Source organism: Citrus clementina, unplaced genomic scaffold, assembly GCF_000493195.1.
Source record: "Citrus clementina cultivar Clemenules unplaced genomic scaffold, Citrus_clementina_v1.0 scaffold_3, whole genome shotgun sequence".
NCBI classification, from domain to species: domain Eukaryota; kingdom Viridiplantae; phylum Streptophyta; class Magnoliopsida; order Sapindales; family Rutaceae; genus Citrus; species Citrus x clementina.
Genome location: NW_006262339.1, coordinates 1,105,775 through 1,123,464, shown reverse-complemented (window position 1 = coordinate 1,123,464; position 17,690 = coordinate 1,105,775). Strand labels below are relative to the sequence as shown.

General features: G+C 35.9%; 3 protein-coding genes and 1 non-coding gene across 15 annotated transcripts; 3 read left to right on the top strand and 1 right to left on the bottom strand.

Moving 5' to 3' along the window:
* The first annotated feature begins 505 nt into the window (after positions 1–505).
* Positions 506–588, top strand: TRNAL-UAA. The gene has a single exon. It is a non-coding gene; the product is annotated as a tRNA-Leu (tRNA).
* A 3,180-nt stretch (positions 589–3,768) lies between these two features.
* On the top strand, positions 3,769–6,699 carry LOC18049911 (COP1-interactive protein 1). Its single transcript, XM_006439334.1, has 2 exons — positions 3,769–3,787; positions 4,370–6,699. Exons 1-2 carry the CDS (start codon positions 3,769–3,771, stop codon positions 6,697–6,699), a joined length of 2,349 nt encoding a protein of 782 aa, XP_006439397.1.
* A 1,087-nt stretch (positions 6,700–7,786) lies between these two features.
* Positions 7,787–13,292, top strand: LOC18049910 (COP1-interactive protein 1). 12 transcript variants are annotated; one of them, XM_024189657.1, is made up of 5 exons: positions 7,787–8,018; positions 8,361–8,425; positions 9,298–9,456; positions 9,569–9,753; positions 9,908–13,292. In XM_024189657.1, the coding sequence occupies exons 4-5, from the start codon at positions 9,660–9,662 to the stop codon at positions 13,045–13,047; spliced, it is 3,234 nt and encodes a 1,077-aa protein (XP_024045425.1). In that variant the 5' UTR covers positions 7,787–8,018; positions 8,361–8,425; positions 9,298–9,456; positions 9,569–9,659; the 3' UTR covers positions 13,048–13,292. The 12 variants fall into 12 exon arrangements, with proteins under 12 accessions (XP_024045425.1, XP_024045427.1, XP_024045422.1 ...); XM_024189659.1 differs by having other exon boundaries at positions 8,170–8,425; positions 9,582–9,753; XM_024189654.1 differs by having other exon boundaries at positions 8,170–8,425.
* A 303-nt stretch (positions 13,293–13,595) lies between these two features.
* LOC18049909 (mitochondrial adenine nucleotide transporter ADNT1) lies at positions 13,596–17,108 on the bottom strand. The gene is made up of 8 exons (XM_006439330.2): positions 16,673–17,108; positions 16,245–16,293; positions 15,813–15,976; positions 15,585–15,622; positions 14,869–14,981; positions 14,623–14,736; positions 14,191–14,538; positions 13,596–14,047 (listed from the first exon to the last, which is right to left on the bottom strand). Exons 1-8 carry the CDS (start codon positions 16,828–16,830, stop codon positions 13,964–13,966), a joined length of 1,068 nt encoding a protein of 355 aa, XP_006439393.1. The 5' UTR covers positions 16,831–17,108; the 3' UTR covers positions 13,596–13,963.
* Between the last annotated feature and the right edge of the window lie 582 nt (positions 17,109–17,690).

Here is a 17,690-nt window from a genome sequence, read left to right as displayed (position 1 = left end):
CGGTAAAGTTGGTTGGGGTTAAGATCTCAAAGTTTGATTAATGTCCCGACTCCCTGAGTATAGTCTGAGCGACTTTATGTTCATTGAATCAAACTTGTACAATCTGCAAGAGAAGAGAGGAGCCGAAAACTCCAAATATTTTTCCTTCTTCCGTTGATCATGGCGCCAAATTAGCCATTTGTGATTTTATTTATGGTTTCTAGATGCAAAATCAGTTATAGATTGTTTTGTCTCTTTGGTTACTTCATCCAATGTCTGTTTGCCGCGGATTATTATTTATTAGTCATTTCATTTGTTACGTCAAACAGAGTTCTTCTGTAGTTGTAGTCAATTAAGAAAGCTGATAGTTTAGTATTTATGTGTGCACTTACTGATTTTTACATTCTAGTTCTGTTTTAACTTTGTTAGCCAGTGGAGTTCTCTTGTTTATAATAGAGCAAGCTAGTGGAGAAAGCAATCACGGCTATTGATAAATTAGAAGTTGACCCCGCTACCGATTACTGTGGCTGGTTTGCCCGAGAGGTTAAGGGGGAAGACTTAAGATCTTCTGCACATAAGTGCGCATGGGTTCGAACCCCATAGCCAGCATATTTGATTATAAATATTAATAACTTCTGATTAGTTATTATAATAAAGTAGTTTTATCAAAATAAGGGAAAAAAAAAGTTTCAGTTTCATTTTGTTTTATATGAAATTTATTTTTTCTCTCCTTATTTTTTTGTTTTATCAAAATAAGAAAAAAAAATGAGTCAATTTTATTTTGTTTGACATGAAATATATTTTCTCTTCTTATTTCTTTCCTTCTCTTCCTTTACTCTCCTTTTCTTTAATTTCTTTAAATCAAACATGCCATTAGGACACACAAGATTATTGGCTCTAATAACTTAAAAGGCTTCGTAATATTATAAAAATTTGATTTCATTTTTCACCCATTATCTAAAATATGTATCAATTGTCCATTTAAAGAATAAAAGTACCCTTATTACTAATATTATAATATGTGTTTGCTTTTGTTTTACTATTTTATAAGGGTATTTTAGTAATAATAATCTCATTAGGGTAATTATATATTATTGGTATATGATTGATACAAGTTGCATGTAGATGTTAGATATAAAATTAAATAAATTCAAATTTCTATTAGCATTTTTAATAATAAGATAGACTTAAAAGTGTAATGCTGATAGCTTCCCTTTTAATTTTCAAGAAACCCCGTTAGTGCTGGGCTCTATCAGTCTATCCATCCATGTGGCCCATATCACTATACACTTGTTTTCCGTCTTTTTCTTAGTTAATAAATGGCCTTTGCTTTCCCATTGATAGCCCACACTTGTTTTCCCATTAATAGCCCCACATCTGACCGTCCAAACTTTAAGTGGTTGTCTCCTAAAACTTCTCAACTTTTTCTTCCCCGATAAATTCCCATTCGTTGTCTCCATTTTGACGAACTAAACTCTTTCGTGTGCGATCACTAGAATGTTTTCTTTTAATTATGGGATAAATCCGACTCAACAAACTTTTAAGAGTAAAATTAAAAAAATGAAAAAAGAAAAGTTCATAAACTATCCATTATCCAAGAGTCAAATGCCACACCTATACTTTCTAGCATTCCTAAAAACTTGTGATGACTATTTTCAATTATATTGAAAATCCCCATCGGAAATAAACAACAAGAATCTATGAGAATGTTTTGTTACTTTTATCAAATTGAAACAAATTCACCAGTTGTTCGTTCACAATAAGGTTGGGAAACGAGACCCCAAAAATTTTTTTTTCTTTCTAGACCATCGTGCAACTGGACTACTAATGTGCGCAAAACTATGGTGCAACTGTAATACCATACCACAGTTGCATCAAGTCGTTAGATTCAACTACAGTTGTTACCATAAGCTGGATCCAACGGTTGGAAGCAACTATGATATGATATCACAATTGCACCATAGTCGGACCCCTACTATTGTATATATTTTTGAGTTATAGAATATCAACTAAATTTTAAATCTACTATTGGATCAAGAGAGGCAAATTAAAAATTTCACGGAATATGTTTGTACCTCAAATGCTTCATCAATTAACATTTAATATTACTCAATATTTATTAATCACCGACTCATTTATTTTTAACAGATAGTAATTTTTTTTAAAATTGAATTAAAAACCACTATACCACAAGGTTGTACTTGTACAATAGGGAACATTAAAAATAAAAATGCATCCAAATTGTACAACGTCATCGGTACCATATCCCGCACTAGATTACTGCCAAACTAATTAGCGGACAAGACAAATGACAAGCGCAGGAAAGGCCCACGTGGCATCACGTTATGCGCAGCTAATAATTTTACACTAAATCGATATATCGGGTCGGCTCTCGCGCTTTCTTGTTCACGAGATGATGAGAAGATTGCGGTTTGCTGCTCACTGGTTTTCGCTGTAATAAAGCTCAAACGTTAAGGGCATTTGTTAATTAGAAGCGCCAAATTTTCCATCTTCCGTCACTGGACAAGAAAGAGAGATAAAATTAAAAAGTAATTGCTTTCGTTTTTTGTTTCCTTTCTCAATCCTTCCAATTTCCTTTAAAAGCCTTCTCTTAATCATCAATTTTATCCGTATTTTAATTGTGTTCCGGATCGGCAGAGTTAAAACATCGCCGTCCTGTCAAGTAAATTCTATCTTTTACCGTCTGTAAATTTTTCTTGTTAATTTTATCTTTTTACGCAAAAGAAAATTAATAAACACCAAAAAAGAAAAACTGAAAAAGAACAAAATCTTTGCTTTCTACGTTGAATCTGCCTGATCTTATAAATTTTGATTAATATATCTATGATATTTAAATTTAAGATTAGAAATTTTTTCTTCACAGGCATGTTTATTTCACATTAAATCTTAATTAAAGTTATTAATTTGAGAGCCGGATTAGCATGCCATTTTCAAACCTGTACAATTGTAACAAATAAGTTGAATATTGAAATTTGTGGTGGTGGTGTCACCCGCTACATGGGGGTTGGTGGTGGTACAAAAAATGAGAGGTGGTTCGAATTTGGATGTTCAAAAATGGCATGAAAACTGGTGGCCCTGGCGCCCTGCTGTTGACGTTTCAAGATGTCATGCAATTGCAATAATACCTCTCACTGAATTCACATTTTCGTGGGCCATTTTGTCAAAAATCTTGTAGATATGATCAACGATCCTCAAGTTTTGGGGGGTTAAAAAATTCTGATGGATCATGGATCACTCATTTTGTTGGTTATGTATGCATGTTACCTCTGGTTGTTATTATTTTTTTTTTTATTTTCCCTTCATTCAATACGAATGAGATGAGGTGGTCGTGGGATTGGTGGATTTCGTGCATGGTCTTGTCGTTGTTTTGTGTATCAAAGTTTTTGGTTTATCTCTTAATTTCCTGTTTGTAATTAATTGCTAAACTTCGATAATATCGTATCTGAGGGGATGGTTAGCAGTTGGATGTGGACAAGTCAATTAATAATAATAATAATATTATTATTATTATCGTGATCTAATTCCAGATGGGATGACTACAGCCTGATTTTCAATAATATATTATCCTACTTCATTTCATTTTCAGAATTTTGGTCTGTCGAGTTCGGACTGGTGAATGCATCATCTTCCCTCGTCTTCATGTCTGTGCTTACGGAAGCTCGCCGATAATTCCAAATTAAGAGAGATTTTAAAGCATATCAGGTCTGGATTTGACAAATAAAGTCCTTTATTTTGGTTCGTCATCTGGAACCAGGAAAAGTTAAACAAATGGAGGTGTCCAAAGCAGGTACAAGTACAACCATACGCAGTCCCTGAAAATGATGGAGGCCAGTTTAACACATCACATGGGTTCATTTTCGGATATTAAAATGTATTGTGCCATTTCCTTTTCTGCATGCATGGTAGATAACCTAACTGAGAGATACACCTTTAGGACTTCTAGTAAACAAATGCTTTTCTAGTAACAACTGTCATCTGATCCTTTCTTACACTCCTCGGATAATGAATCATGCAAAATTTGATCTCATACTTTTCAATTAATCTCTTTCCTCTAATTAGCGGTGATGTTTTTGAAGCAGTTACGAGAACTCGAACATAAACTTTTTAGCCACGTAATGCAGGCACTTCATTTGATTGCGCTTCATTGCTTTGGCTAGGTACCTTGTCGCACCATAAAAGCTAAAACAGCCTGATTGATTGATTGATTGTCTTATTTAGTTTTAGACGTACTTTGTGAATTTCGTCCATCAGATGCTTGAATTGGTCAAATGTTGTTTAACCTGTGACATACGAGCTTGAATGTGAATTCTACTCTTCCGCGCGTTGGGTGTTAAAAGTATCAGAATTCTGAGACTGTACTTATTTGCAGAAATCGAGGATCAAGTGAAAAAGATCTTGAAGCTTGTTAGAAGTAAAGATAATGGCATCACAAAGGAGTCGAAAAGGGAATCAGAACTTGTAGGTCTCATTAACAACTTCCATGATCGGTACCAATCACTCTATGCTCATTATAATCTTCTTAAAGGAAAATCTGGTGTCAGGAAAGGCAAGGGGATGAACTATTCACCTTGCTCCAGCTCGGACTCAGAGTATTACTCCTCTGAGGAGATAGAGATTAATTCCAGCAACTTGAGAAATGCTCATCAGGAGATTAGTGTTGAGCAACAAGGTGTAGCCCTAGAAGTTTCTGAACTGAGGAATAAATTGATGTCTACTAGTGAAGAAAAGGCAGCTTTAAATTCTGAATATCAGGAGGCTTTGAGCAAAATACAAGCAGCAGAGAACATGAACAAAAGTCTGAGAGACGCAGCGGATGAGAGACAAAGGGAAATCTCAGCTCTCGTGAAGGTGCATGAAGCTCATGGGAATCGAGCATCAGCTCGGATAAAGGAGTTGGAGGGCCAAGTGTCTAGCTTAAAGCTTGAGCTTGGATCCTTGAATGACCAGAAAAGGGATTTGGAAGCACAATTTGCAACTGAAGCTAAACAGCTGGGGGAGAAAAATATAGAACTGCATGCCCAGGTAGATAGTTTGCTGAAGCAAGTAAAAGACAATGAGAACAATTCAACATCTAGAATTGAGGACTTGAAGTCACAAGTCAGCCATCTGCAACAAGAGGTCTATTCTTTACGTGCTCCCAAGGAGCAAGCAACGGAACAAGTCAGGGGCTTAGTTGTTCAGGCCAATGTAATGCAACAGGATTTGGTGTCCCTGACCAGCCAGAAAAATGAATTACAATTGCTATTGAAGGGCAAAACCAAAGAAATTTCGGAATACCTGACTCAGTTGAAAACTCTGGAAGAGGAACTTAAAAAAAAGAGTGAAGTTGAGCACAAACTGCTGAAAGAGAGAGAAGACTTTCTCATGCGAGTAAAGGACCTGGAATCGTTATGCAACCAGAAGAAGAAACTAGAGGAGGAGATAGATGGTAAAATTGAAGATGCTAGGCAATCCAGAGAGGAAAATGACAGGCTGCTTGCTAAAATATCACAAACGGAAAATGAACTTTCTGCTTTTAGGAGAAAAATTGCAGTCCAAGAGAATGAAGCTTCTGCTCAGATTCTAGCATTAAAAGCAAAGGTTGACAATCTTCAACAGAAGTTAGATGACATGCAGACAAAGAAAGGCCAATTAGATTCGCAGATAGCTAGAGAAAAAGGAGAATGTCCGGAAAGCCGGACAGAGCTGGAACAACGAAACATTAAGTTGACAAACAAAATCGCTAATCAGCAGAAAATTATGAAGAACCAAGAGGACAAAATTGCTGATCAGCAGAAAATTATTAAGAACCTAGAGGATAAAATTGCTGATCAGCAGGTAATTATGAAGAACCAAGAGGACAAAATTGCTGATCAGCAGAAAATTATGAAGAACCAAGAGGATACTGTCGAAAAATTAACCGAGGAGTCTAAACAAGCCAAACGTCAGATCTTGGGGTCCAAGACAAGCCTACAAATTGCAGAAAGGAAGATGACAGAATTGGCAGAAGATTTCCGGAAGAGACTTGAAGATAACATCCGCGTATTGTTTCGAAGGATCCAGGTTGCAGAGCAATTACACAACGAAACCAAAGATAGCTACAAGAAAACACTGGAGCAGCTTGAGGAATCAAATAGGTTGCTATCTAGCGAAGGTCAGTCCAGGAAGATGAGGGACATGTTAGAACCAGGAAACAAGGCATTGTTGGCAATGGAATCAGTAGTGAAGAAGTTGGAGATAAATGGAGACTTAGCCAACCGCCTTTCCAAGATGTCAGATGACCTTGCCTCTGCAAAGAATTGGGTTACAGAATCAAACAATTCCAAGAAAAGTTTGCAGCAACAAGTGAAGTCTCTTGTCCAAAAACTAGACCGTATGGAGGAACAAGAATCGTTTTTAAGAGAAGAAATATCGAATTTTGAAGCAAAGCTAGGCAAGCAAGGGGGCGACAAGTTGAATATTATTAAAACAATGAGTGAACTTGAGAAGAAAGTGGGAGAATTAGAGAAGAGAATCAAAGAGCAAGATGCAGAATTATTGACTCTTGGAGAATTAGAGAACAAAATCAAACAACAAGATGCTGAACTGTTGAGTCTTGGAGAGGAAAAGAGAGAAGCTATAAGGCAGCTGTGTGTCTTTATCGATCATCAACGCACTGACTGTGATTATCTCAAGGCAGAGATTGCCAAGTGTGCACGCACAAGCAAGACAAATACTTAAAAGACTTTTCGGTTAGTCCTATAAAACTGTGTTGGCAGTTTTTGACCCTTTTTTTTTTTTTTTTTGGCAATGGGTAATATTAGTACAGAGAAGACTCTGATTGCAAATTAGCTCTTCTTCAATTGTAATTATTTTTTAGCGTTGTAAGTTCTTGGTATGATTTGAATTAAATTTTGTAATTTGTATCACTTTGAGAGGTCTTACCAATTGTACAATTCACTATACTCGTATGAAAGTACATTTTGATATTTTTTAAATAATCATGAGTAGTTCTAGACATTCGATTTTTTTTTTCAATTATATTTCAAATAATGTAACACTTACAGGGTGGATAACAATTTATTAATTACATTGAATAACATATTTGAATAACATATTATGTACCACATAATTTGAAATAAAATGTCCATCTAATCTAAGTTATGATAATTATTAGTAATCTCACGATCAGTTGTTAGAAAAATATTGCCACAAGTTTGATAATTTTAGAGATAAATAATTTATATTATTTAGCCTTTTCAGTCTTCAGTTGGTGAATTCAAATCAAGATCATTTGACCAGGCAAACATTTAAAATTTTTATTTCTGTATAAGAAAGAATTTTTAAATTTGTAAAAGTTAAAATTGGTGGCCGTATAATTAAAAAAGAAAATAAAAGTTATTACAAATTTGAATGTTACAACTTTCAAAGACCATGCATGTTAGAGTTTATTTTCTCTCATTTTTCTATATTGAGCATCAATTGTATATATTTTTTTGAAAAACCTTATTGCATGTTTGTATAGGCTAATATATCTAAATTACACTGTATATAAAATAATATTAAAAGAAGGAGCGTCAGGTACAGTTCCTACAGTAACCGCATCAAATTCAAACCGCAATATGCAGACAAGATAAATAACAAGGCGGGAACCATTCATCGTGGCCGTAGATCATGGTCCCATTAGTGTCCAATCATTTTCAGCCAGCAATACATCTCCCGCTTTTTCCAACAAAGGTATCGCGAAACTTTGAACAGACGACGAGAAAATGGAACATAAGATGGCGAAAACGTAAAAACAGAAAACTCAGAGGGCATTCTTCAAAGAAGCTGCCAAGATTCGCACTCCTCTGGAAAATTGAAGCTACAAATGCTGTACAAGTCACCCTGAAGTGATTGCTCCTAATCAAAACAAAACCACTTTTTGCACTCAAAAACTTTTTCATTCGCTAATAATTCTCATTTCCCCAAATCTCTCTCTCTCTCTCCCCCCACTTTCGCTTTGTTTCTTTGGAGCTTTCAAATTTCGGTTTCAGTTTCAGCTCTCACTTAACTTGCTGGTAAGCTTTGATCTTTTAATTCAACCCTTTAATCTAAGTAATTACTTTGTTTTATAATTTCTTGAAGTTGAATTGAAGCTTTGACTGTTTTTTCAACACTGTTTACGTAATTTTAGTCTAAATCCATCATAATCTAGCTCTTGTTTTGTAGCTTCGATCGTTCGATTCTTTTTTCTGATGCGAATTCCAAATGATTTTGATTGAGGAAGGAGTCAAAAATCTAACCCGATATCATTTATTTATAAAAGCTTCGTTACGATCATGATTGTTGGTTCTGGTCGAGTCTATGATCATTTCTTCTTCTCTCATATTGGATTAAAATTTTTGACTCCTTCCTTCCAGACTGTTTCAAATTTAGGAGGCTTCACCAGGAAGATAGAGAGGAAAGTGAAGCCATTTAATTTCAGGTGAATATTGTTAAATTGCTACTGTTTTTTTATTTATTTAATTTAGGAAAAACATATGAGTTCTTCTTATTCCATGGCCCGTTATGTTAAATAAATTGTGTAGTTAATTCATTACGTTGCGTTTTTATCGGGAAAAAAAAAAAAAGAAACAGCTCATGTTTAGCAGATATAATAGCTGTCTTTTTTTTTTAATCGTTTTAAGTCTGCTTCTGGGGGGATCCCCCAACGCGGATGAGTGATGACGTGGCGCCAGACATAACGTTGAATAAAAAAGAGAGACTAAGGCACAAGTTGTTGTTGGTGTGTTTTTGTATCATATTATTTTTCACTAAAGCAAAAAGATCTAATTACTTATTTTCATTCCCTGGCATTTTGACCGGGTTTTATTTATTTCATGATTAATCTTTAAACTTTAGTCAGTACACATAAAAACGAAATTAACAATACATGCTTCTAAAGGTTAGGTGAACGGTTTATTTTGTCAAATACATTATTGTGATTTGTAATGAATAAAAGATATAATAATAAAAGAATAAATCTCAACTATATACGGGCAACAGTGTAAACTTAGCAACAAATCCTTGAAAGCTTAGAAGAGCTAAGATGGAGAATGGATCCTCGTCCATTTAAAATTTGCAATAACCAGCTTCAATCCGATTTCTGGCTTCCATTAAAGATGGAGTTTAAATGGATGTAAAATGGGTATTATGGTTGATAGCTTCTTTAAATGCTTGGTTATAAATAATAATCACATTACTGAAGAAAAGTAAAAGTTAAAAATATCATGCAATGCAGTAAATTCTTTAATGAAAATGAGAAATTGAAGTTGGGGCCATTACTTGTAGCCTGATGGCTGTAGTTTCCATCTGCAGGTTCATAAACCAAGGCATTTATTGAACTTTAAATACCACGCAGCTTGAAATGTTAAGTATAGAATCATCCTCATCCAGGATATATAATCAAAGAAATAAATCCCATCAAGGAGGCTTGTGGATGTGGTAGGAGCAAATCATCCAGATGGATATTAGACAGTATGTTATGCATATGGAATTGCTGGCTGTCAGTTTCATTTTTGTCATGTTCAAATTTCCATAGTGCAACTTGCTTGTTTGAGAGTTTAAAATTTGTCAACATACTTTCCAGTTCTGATTTTCAGGTATTCAGCTGTACATGGAGACTGACTTTTGTTGAGTAACAGTTTTCAAGGAAACCCAGCTGATGATCTGAAGGGGATATGACGAAGCGTAGGTTTAGGGAGTCAATAAAGTCTTTCTTTGGAAGTTACATTGATCCAGAAAAAGATGAACAGCTGAAAGGAAATAAAATAGGTAATACAATTGATAGGATGCACTTTCCAGTGATTTAGATGAACTTCCAAATTAATTTTCATGATTTGCTTTTGCATCTTAAGCTATCACTCTTCTGTTTGTAGCAATAATCTTTGTCAAAGGCTCAAATTCAAAAGTTTCTTATTCACTGCAGAAATTGAGGACAAATTCAAAAAGATCTTAAAACTTGTTCAAGACAAAGATCTTCAGGAAAAAGATGGGATTAAAGAACCACTTGTTGAGTTAATTGAGGGTTTTCATAGCCAATACCAATCACTTTATGCACAATATGATAATCTTAGAGGAGAGTTAAAGAAGAAAATTCATGGCAAAAAAGAAAACGAGACCTATTCTTCATCGAGTTCAGACTCAGACTCAGGCTCTGATCACTCTTCCAAGAACAAAAGCAATAAAAATGGAGAACTTGAAAGCGAGTACCAGAAAACAACAGATGGGATGAAGCAAGAACTTGATGCGGCTACCCTAGAAGTTTCTGAGCTGAAGAGGAGGATGACTGCAACCAGTGAAGAAAAGGAAGCTTTGAATTTGGAATATCAATCAGCTTTGAGCAGGATACAAGAAGCAGGAGAATTGATCAGAAATTTGAAGCTTGAAGCTGAAAGCTTGAACACTGAAAAATTGAAACTTACAGTTGAGAATGCAGAATTGAACCAGAAACTGGATGCCGCTGGTAAGATAGAAGCTGAGCTAAATCGAGAAGTCTCTGACATGAAGAGGCAGTTGACTGCTAGAAGTGAAGAAAAGGAAGCTTTAAATTTGGAATATCAAACAGCTTTGTCCAAGATACAAGAAGCAGAGGAAATCATCAGAAATTTAAAGCTTGAGGCTGAAAGCTTAAACAATGATATGCTGGAAGGTTTAGCTGTGAATGCTGAATTGAAGCAGAAGCTTAGCATTGCTGGTGAACTAGAAGCTGAGCTGAATCACAGATTGGAAGATATTAGTAGAGACAAAGATAACTTGATTATGGAGAAAGAGACTGTTCTGAGAAGGGTAGAGGAGGGAGAGAAGATTGCTGAAGACTTAAGAAATAGTGCTGATCAGCTGAATGAGGAAAAACTTGTTCTTGGGAAAGAACTAGAAACTCTGAGAGGGAAAATTTCTAATATGGAACAGCAACTGGAATCTTCAAAACAGGAAGTTTCAGATTTGAGTCAAAATCTGACTGCTACTGAGGAAGAAAATAAGTCTTTGACACTGAAAATCTCAGAGATGTCAAATGAGTTTCAGCAGGCACAGAATTTAATACAAGTTCTTATGGCTGAGTCAAGTCAATTGAAGGAGAAAATGGTTGAAAAAGAAAGGGAAGTTTCAAGTCTTGTAGAGATGCATGAGGTGCGTGGGAATGAAACATTGGCTCAAATTAAAGAATTACAGGCTCAAGTGACAGGCTTGGAGCTGGAGCTGGAATCCCTGCAAGCCCATAATAGAGATATGGTGGTGCAGATTGACAGCAAAGCAGCTGCAGCGAAGCAATTGGAAGAGGAAAATTTACAACTGCAAGCCCGAATTTCAGATCTTGAAATGTTAACAAAAGAGAGAGGAGATGAACTCACTACTACCATAATGAAACTTGAGGCTAATGAGAGTGAGTCCTTGTCTAGAATAGAGAATTTGACAGCACAGATAAATGATCTGTTAGCTGACTTGGATTCTTTACACAATGAGAAGTCCAAGTTGGAGGAACATATGGTATTCAAAGACGATGAAGCATCAACTCAAGTCAAGGGCTTAATGAACCAGGTCGATACATTGCAGCAGGAATTGGAATCTCTGCGCGGACAGAAAGCTGTATTGGAAGTACAACTTGAGGAAAAAACTCGAGAAATTTCGGAATACATAATTGAGGTCCAAATCCTGAAAGAGGAGATAGTGAATAAGACTGAAGTTCAACAAAAGATTCTGGAAGAGATAGAAAGTTTGACAGCACGTATTAAAAGCCTGGAATTGGAGGTGGCCTCTCTAGGCAACCAGAAAAGTGACTTGGAAGAGCAGATGAGACTCAAAATTGAAGAAGGTTTTCATTTGACAGAGGAAAAGTTGGGGCTACTGGACGGAATATTTGAACTGGAAAAAACATTAACCGAGAGAGGGTCTGAATTATCTTCTCTACAAGAGAAACATATAAATGTAGAGAATAAAGCTTCCGCTCAAATAACAGCCATGGCAGCACAGGTTGACAATCTACAGCAGGAGTTGGATGGCCTGCGGGCTGAGAAAAAACAACTGGAATCACAGCTTGAAAAAGAGAGAGAGGAATCTTCAGAAGGTCTCATCCAATTGGAAAATCAGAGAAATGAGTTCTTGAGCAAGACTGCTGAGCAGCAGAAAATGCTCAAAGAGCAGGAAGATGCACACACCAAACTGAGCGAGGAGTACAAACAAATTGAAGGTCTTTTCCTGGAATGCAAGGTGAACCTTGAAGTTGCAGAAAGGAAAATCGAAGTAATGACAACAGAGCTTAGTAAGAATATCGAATCTAAAGATCAGAGAGTGGCTGAGTTGGAAGAAATTATTGAAGACCTGAAAAGAGACCTAGAAGTAAAAGGAGATGAGCTTAGTACCCTGCTTGATAACATCCGCCAAATTGAAGTGAAGCTCCGCCTGTCAAACCAGAAGCTCCGGGTCACAGAGCAATTGTTAGCTGAGAAGGAGGAGGCCTTCAGAAAAGCAGAAGCAAAGTTCTTCGAAGAACAGAGAATGCTGGAACAAAGAATTGCTACATTGTCTGGAATTATTGTTGCAAACAAGGATGCTTATCATAAAATGATCACAGATATCACAGAGAAAGTAAACAATACCTTTTCTGGGTTAGAAATTGTGATACAGAGGTTTGAGGATGCCTATGAAAATTGTGAGCACGCTATATTGTCAACATCGAAAGAGCTTCAAATTGCAAAGAATTGGGTTGTGGAGAAGAATAATGAAAGGGAACAACTGAAGGTAGAAGTGAGCAAACTCAGTGAGCAACTGCAGAACAAGAAAGAACAGGAATCGACACTGAGAGAGAGAGTCGAGGAGCTAGAAGTGAAGGCAAGCAAGGAAGAAGCTGAGAAACAGAAGCTGAGCAAAGCTATGCATCAACTGGAGAAGAAGGTGGAAGTTTTGGAGACAATGATGAAGGAGAAGGATGAGGGTATCTTGGGTCTTGAAGAGGGGAAGAGGGAGGCCATTAGGCAACTATGTGTGTGGATTGAATATCACCGTAACCGCTATGATTATCTAAAGGAAGTGCTCTCAAAGATGACTGTTACAGGCAGAAGAGGAACCTAGAAGTTACTAATATTTTCCATTCGGGCATGTTCGTTGTGGTTTTTGCATTGTGGGTGATTTTTTATTAGTTTATTTTTATTTTTATTTTTATTTTTTTATTGAAAAGGCAGTCTGTGCATTAGAACATAGGCAAGGTTGAGCATCATTAGCTCAGTGGTTTTCTTTCATTATGTTTGTTCGCAAATTTTTGTTTTCCCCATTTTGTTAGCTAAGCATGTTCATGTATAGAAGTGAGAATCACAGTATCATCTGCTTTCTTTTCTCATCAATTCCGGTTATGGATTGTGCATTAAAGCTCATTTCTTTATCTATAAAAGATAAGTTCTGCACCTTTTTCTGTTGGAATTGAGCAGTTTGATGCGAATCAAACGTTTCAGTCGAGTTGAAATCATAGATTCTGTTAACCAGGTGAGCCTTCCTCAAATCTCCAGGAATGGGGCTGGGGCTGGCTCCTGCCTTGTTCTCCATTCCCCTTATTCAAAAATAATACTCATGGATGAAAAGTCAAGGAACTCATAAGGCCGTCTACAAAAATGCGCAAAAATATGCAGGGTAAACCAAAATTACGGCACCAAATACGTCAAAAAGTCGTAGATTATATTTTAAAAACCACCAAAAAATTTAACAGGGGAATAATTTACTTATAAGCATTACTAGGAACTACTAGAATAGGATGCATCTAGTGCATCATTTCCTTGGAAATACTTATTGCCATAGCATGTATTAATATATACTACAACTAAGGCGGATTCCAATCGAGACATGGGTATGCATGGAAAGGGATATCAACACTAGCCAAAAGTGATTTACTTGTTTCCAAATCTTCCCCTACCTGCAAATAAATATTTCTAATATTACTTTGGATTGCAAATTACACAATGAAAGTTCTACAAAATTCTTGGAGTTCCTCTTTGCTTCAGTCAGATATCCTCATCTCAACTCCGAGTATGTCCTTCACCATTTCATACGTGACAAATGCAATTGCTATAGAAGGAACCACCTATAGGAAATGGCAAAAACATTCCAGATTACCTCATCTATAATCCATGTCATATGTGATGCAGGACTGTCTCAAACTAATGACATGCAAGATTATATATAAGAAACAAACCAGCTCTCAGAATTTTAAATAATAACACTAACCTTTACTGAATTGGGGACCAGACCCTTGTACAATGCTCCAAATCCCTCATGCCGAACTGTTTTCCTAAAGGCATCAACCATACCATTATACTCGAGGGTTGCCTTGGTCTTTCCATCCCCAGTGACAACTGAAGCAGCATCTTTCCAACCCGCCATCTGCATTCTTCTCCGGATAACATCAAGAGGGTAAGCAACTGTCTGGCCAACAGTTCCAGCAGCAGCTCCACATGCAAGCCTAGTTGCCACACCCAACTCATTGTTATCATCAACCAGTCCCAATGCTTTACTTTTGATCAGCCAGTCTTTCAGAGATTCATATACAGCAAAGTTGAGACCCACATATGGTATCTGTATATATCACAGAAATTTTCAGTTACCATAGCATTATAATGCCTCAACAAAGAAAGAAACAGAAAAAAAAATTATACTAACAACTCCTATGACAGAAGGTAGCCATCCTTTGTACAAAGACCGTGGACCTTCTTCTCTAAGGACTGTTGTAAGAGCATGGAAGATTCCTCTATACTGACGAGGAGACTTCTCAGTCTGCCAATGGACATATGGTATAAAGATAGGCCATCAGATGATTATATAGAGGAAATAAAACTGTTCCACCAAGAGTGTATCCAGCATAAGAAAGCACAATTTGAATTTACCAAAACAAAATGTAAAAGTTACCTGGACAGTTAGCCGACCTCGTACCATGTCCATCGGGTAAGTGGCTGACATGGCAATGATACCAGCACATGCACCAGCTCCAAGACGTAGAACAGGAGTGAGCTCAGCCTCTTCTGCAAGAGAAAATAAAAAATAACAATAAATCTCATCATTACAACCCCCTCCCCCTATATCTTACTATTTCACAACAAACACAGGCACATAAGAATGTTAAACCATGGCAGCATCTTGAATCATTGAGCAGTTCTTCAAATATGAAAAGCCGAAAAAATCTTTCTCTGTCTATAGAGAGACAATCGCGTGCATCATTGTTGGATTTTAAGACACTCAACCAAGAAAGAAAGAAAAGAAGAAAAGATCACATGGCAAAACATGCAACAGTCTAATACATGGTAATAAATAAAGCATTACATCAAGACTTCATGCCCTCCCTAAATTTATTATCTTGTGACATGAGATATTTCCCGATCAAATGTGCACAAACATAGGAATCCACCAATGACATTCAAATCTCATTAACAACAAAGCCATCCACACTGTATAAGGGCACAAGCACCCAATGTAGAACCAAGAGCATAATTCAACTTGTATTGCATATAAAACTACAAGGAAACTGAAAGAATAAAAATTCAGTTATAAATATTAGGAAAGCCTGCATGTGCATCAGTAGAATAATAAAAAAAAAATTAAAGAGATAGAAACAAAGCCGGGCATACCATTTCTAGTTTGCCGACGGTAAAGCCATAAAATACCCCTGTTTGCAAAGAATGGGGAAGAATGATAACTAATGAGATATGAAAAAGATAGGCACTGACATGAAAAATCCTACATAATATTTTCTAATCGGACGTAAATAGATTTCTAAACCTGGAAATCATACAGAGAATGGTGACAAAAGTGAATATAATACTGAGACTGAAGAAAAAGGAAGCACTGGAACATACTTAGATGCTTCCTCATAACTAAAGAACTTGACTGCTGAGTTTGGGATAATGCGAGCGCAATTAGTGCCATTCCCCTTAAACAATCCTCTAAAACCCTCAGATTTCCATATGTATTTCAATCCCTGAATTGTTCCATTGTATTTTATACTATGAGGATTTTGAACCTGCATTATTTCAAAACCAAAATCTATTACTCTTTAACTGAAAGAAACAATTGTACATCATAAATGCAGAGAAGATCAAACATCTTTTCCCAGAATCAACAAAGATCATATTATCAGCATGGTTAATAATGCCATAAGTACAATGAAATTATTTCAGTTCCACACAATATGAAAACAACGATGCAAAAGTGAGCTGAGAAAATAGCAAAAATACAAGCCAATCCAGAAAAAAAAAACCTTAAATAGCCAATTAATAATAATCAACTACCTGTAATAATATTTTGAGTCTTTCTAAGGGGGCAACAGCCGTGCGTGACCTGCAACAGAATACACAAGATAAATTGAAATTAAAAAAAAAAAAAAAAAAAACTCTAAGATAAACCTAACTCAAAATTTAAAATTTGTAACAGTGAAACTTGGTTATTAGAATCAATAAATAATCTTTAGATCTATTCAATTCTCAAAAAAATAATTTTTGGGCAAAAATTAACTATTTAAACAAATAGGAAAATACTATATTGTAACAGTAACACTCTTGAGGCGCTATTTTCGTTAATAAATCAAATATATCGGGAAAAACTAAAACACTGAAATTAACAAACTTGAGAAATAAAATAAATTCTACTAAACTCAAATGAATAAATTTTATCATAACAATAACAAATAAATAAATAACTGATAAAAGAAAACTCTTACACTCCACCAGCGACGCCGCCAGCGACAAGAGACTTTGTGACACTAAGAAGCGCGTGGCTCGGCGCCTTCACTCCTTCCCTCGCGAGCTTCGCCTCTTCAGCCAGGTTCACGATCGTCGTGACGGCAGACTCGCTCTTCACGTCCTCCGTTGACGCCATTTAATATTCCAACAAAGTGGGAAACCCTAAGTTAACGGTCAAACTCAAGGAGTTGACCGGCTGCCCCTGATCGTCCCTTTCTTTTTTTCTTTTTTTTTTTTGGGATTAATTTGATAAAATTGCTATATTTATTAATATATGAAGAGAGTGAGCTCAGCTTCTCTGAGGTGCTTCGAGAGAGAGCGGGGGGACAACGGAGGCGAAAATGTGAAGAGAGAGCAAACGGTTTGCATAAGGTTTATTTATTTATATAGAAAGCCCGGTGTGTTGTTTGTTAATCACGAAACTAAAATTGCACTTTTACATTTGTTTGTTTTATAAAAACAAAAATGACAACTGGAATTAACCGAATTTTGTTGTGCGATCCATGCGATTTTAATTTTTTAAGAGTACTGCTTTTATATTTTATTTTAATTCAATAATAATACGAATCCTAAATAATTTTTTTTTTCACAATTATTGGGGATCGTTGTGGCAGGTTAAAAGGTATTTTGCTTTTCATATTATGTTTTTTTGTTAATTTGGAACCCATTACTTTTTTTTTTCAAGTCCTAAAAATAAATAAAGAATCACGGGTTAAGGAAACTCATGTCCTAAAAAAGTTTCAGTATTTGCTGGGATTCTATTCTCTTCAAATTTAAAATTAGATAAGAGTAGTTATCCCCTTATTGATGTGAATAGAATATATTTTTCTTCTAATATTTTACACAAGAAAAAGAGAAGTTAGAAAGCAGAGAATCCTTTTTCATGTTAGGATTTTAAAATATAAAAAAAAAAATAAAAATCCACCTTAGGATTCAATGGAGCGATAAGAATTAGCGTTGTAGTACTTAGGAGTCAAGGGTTGATTGGAAGTTTGA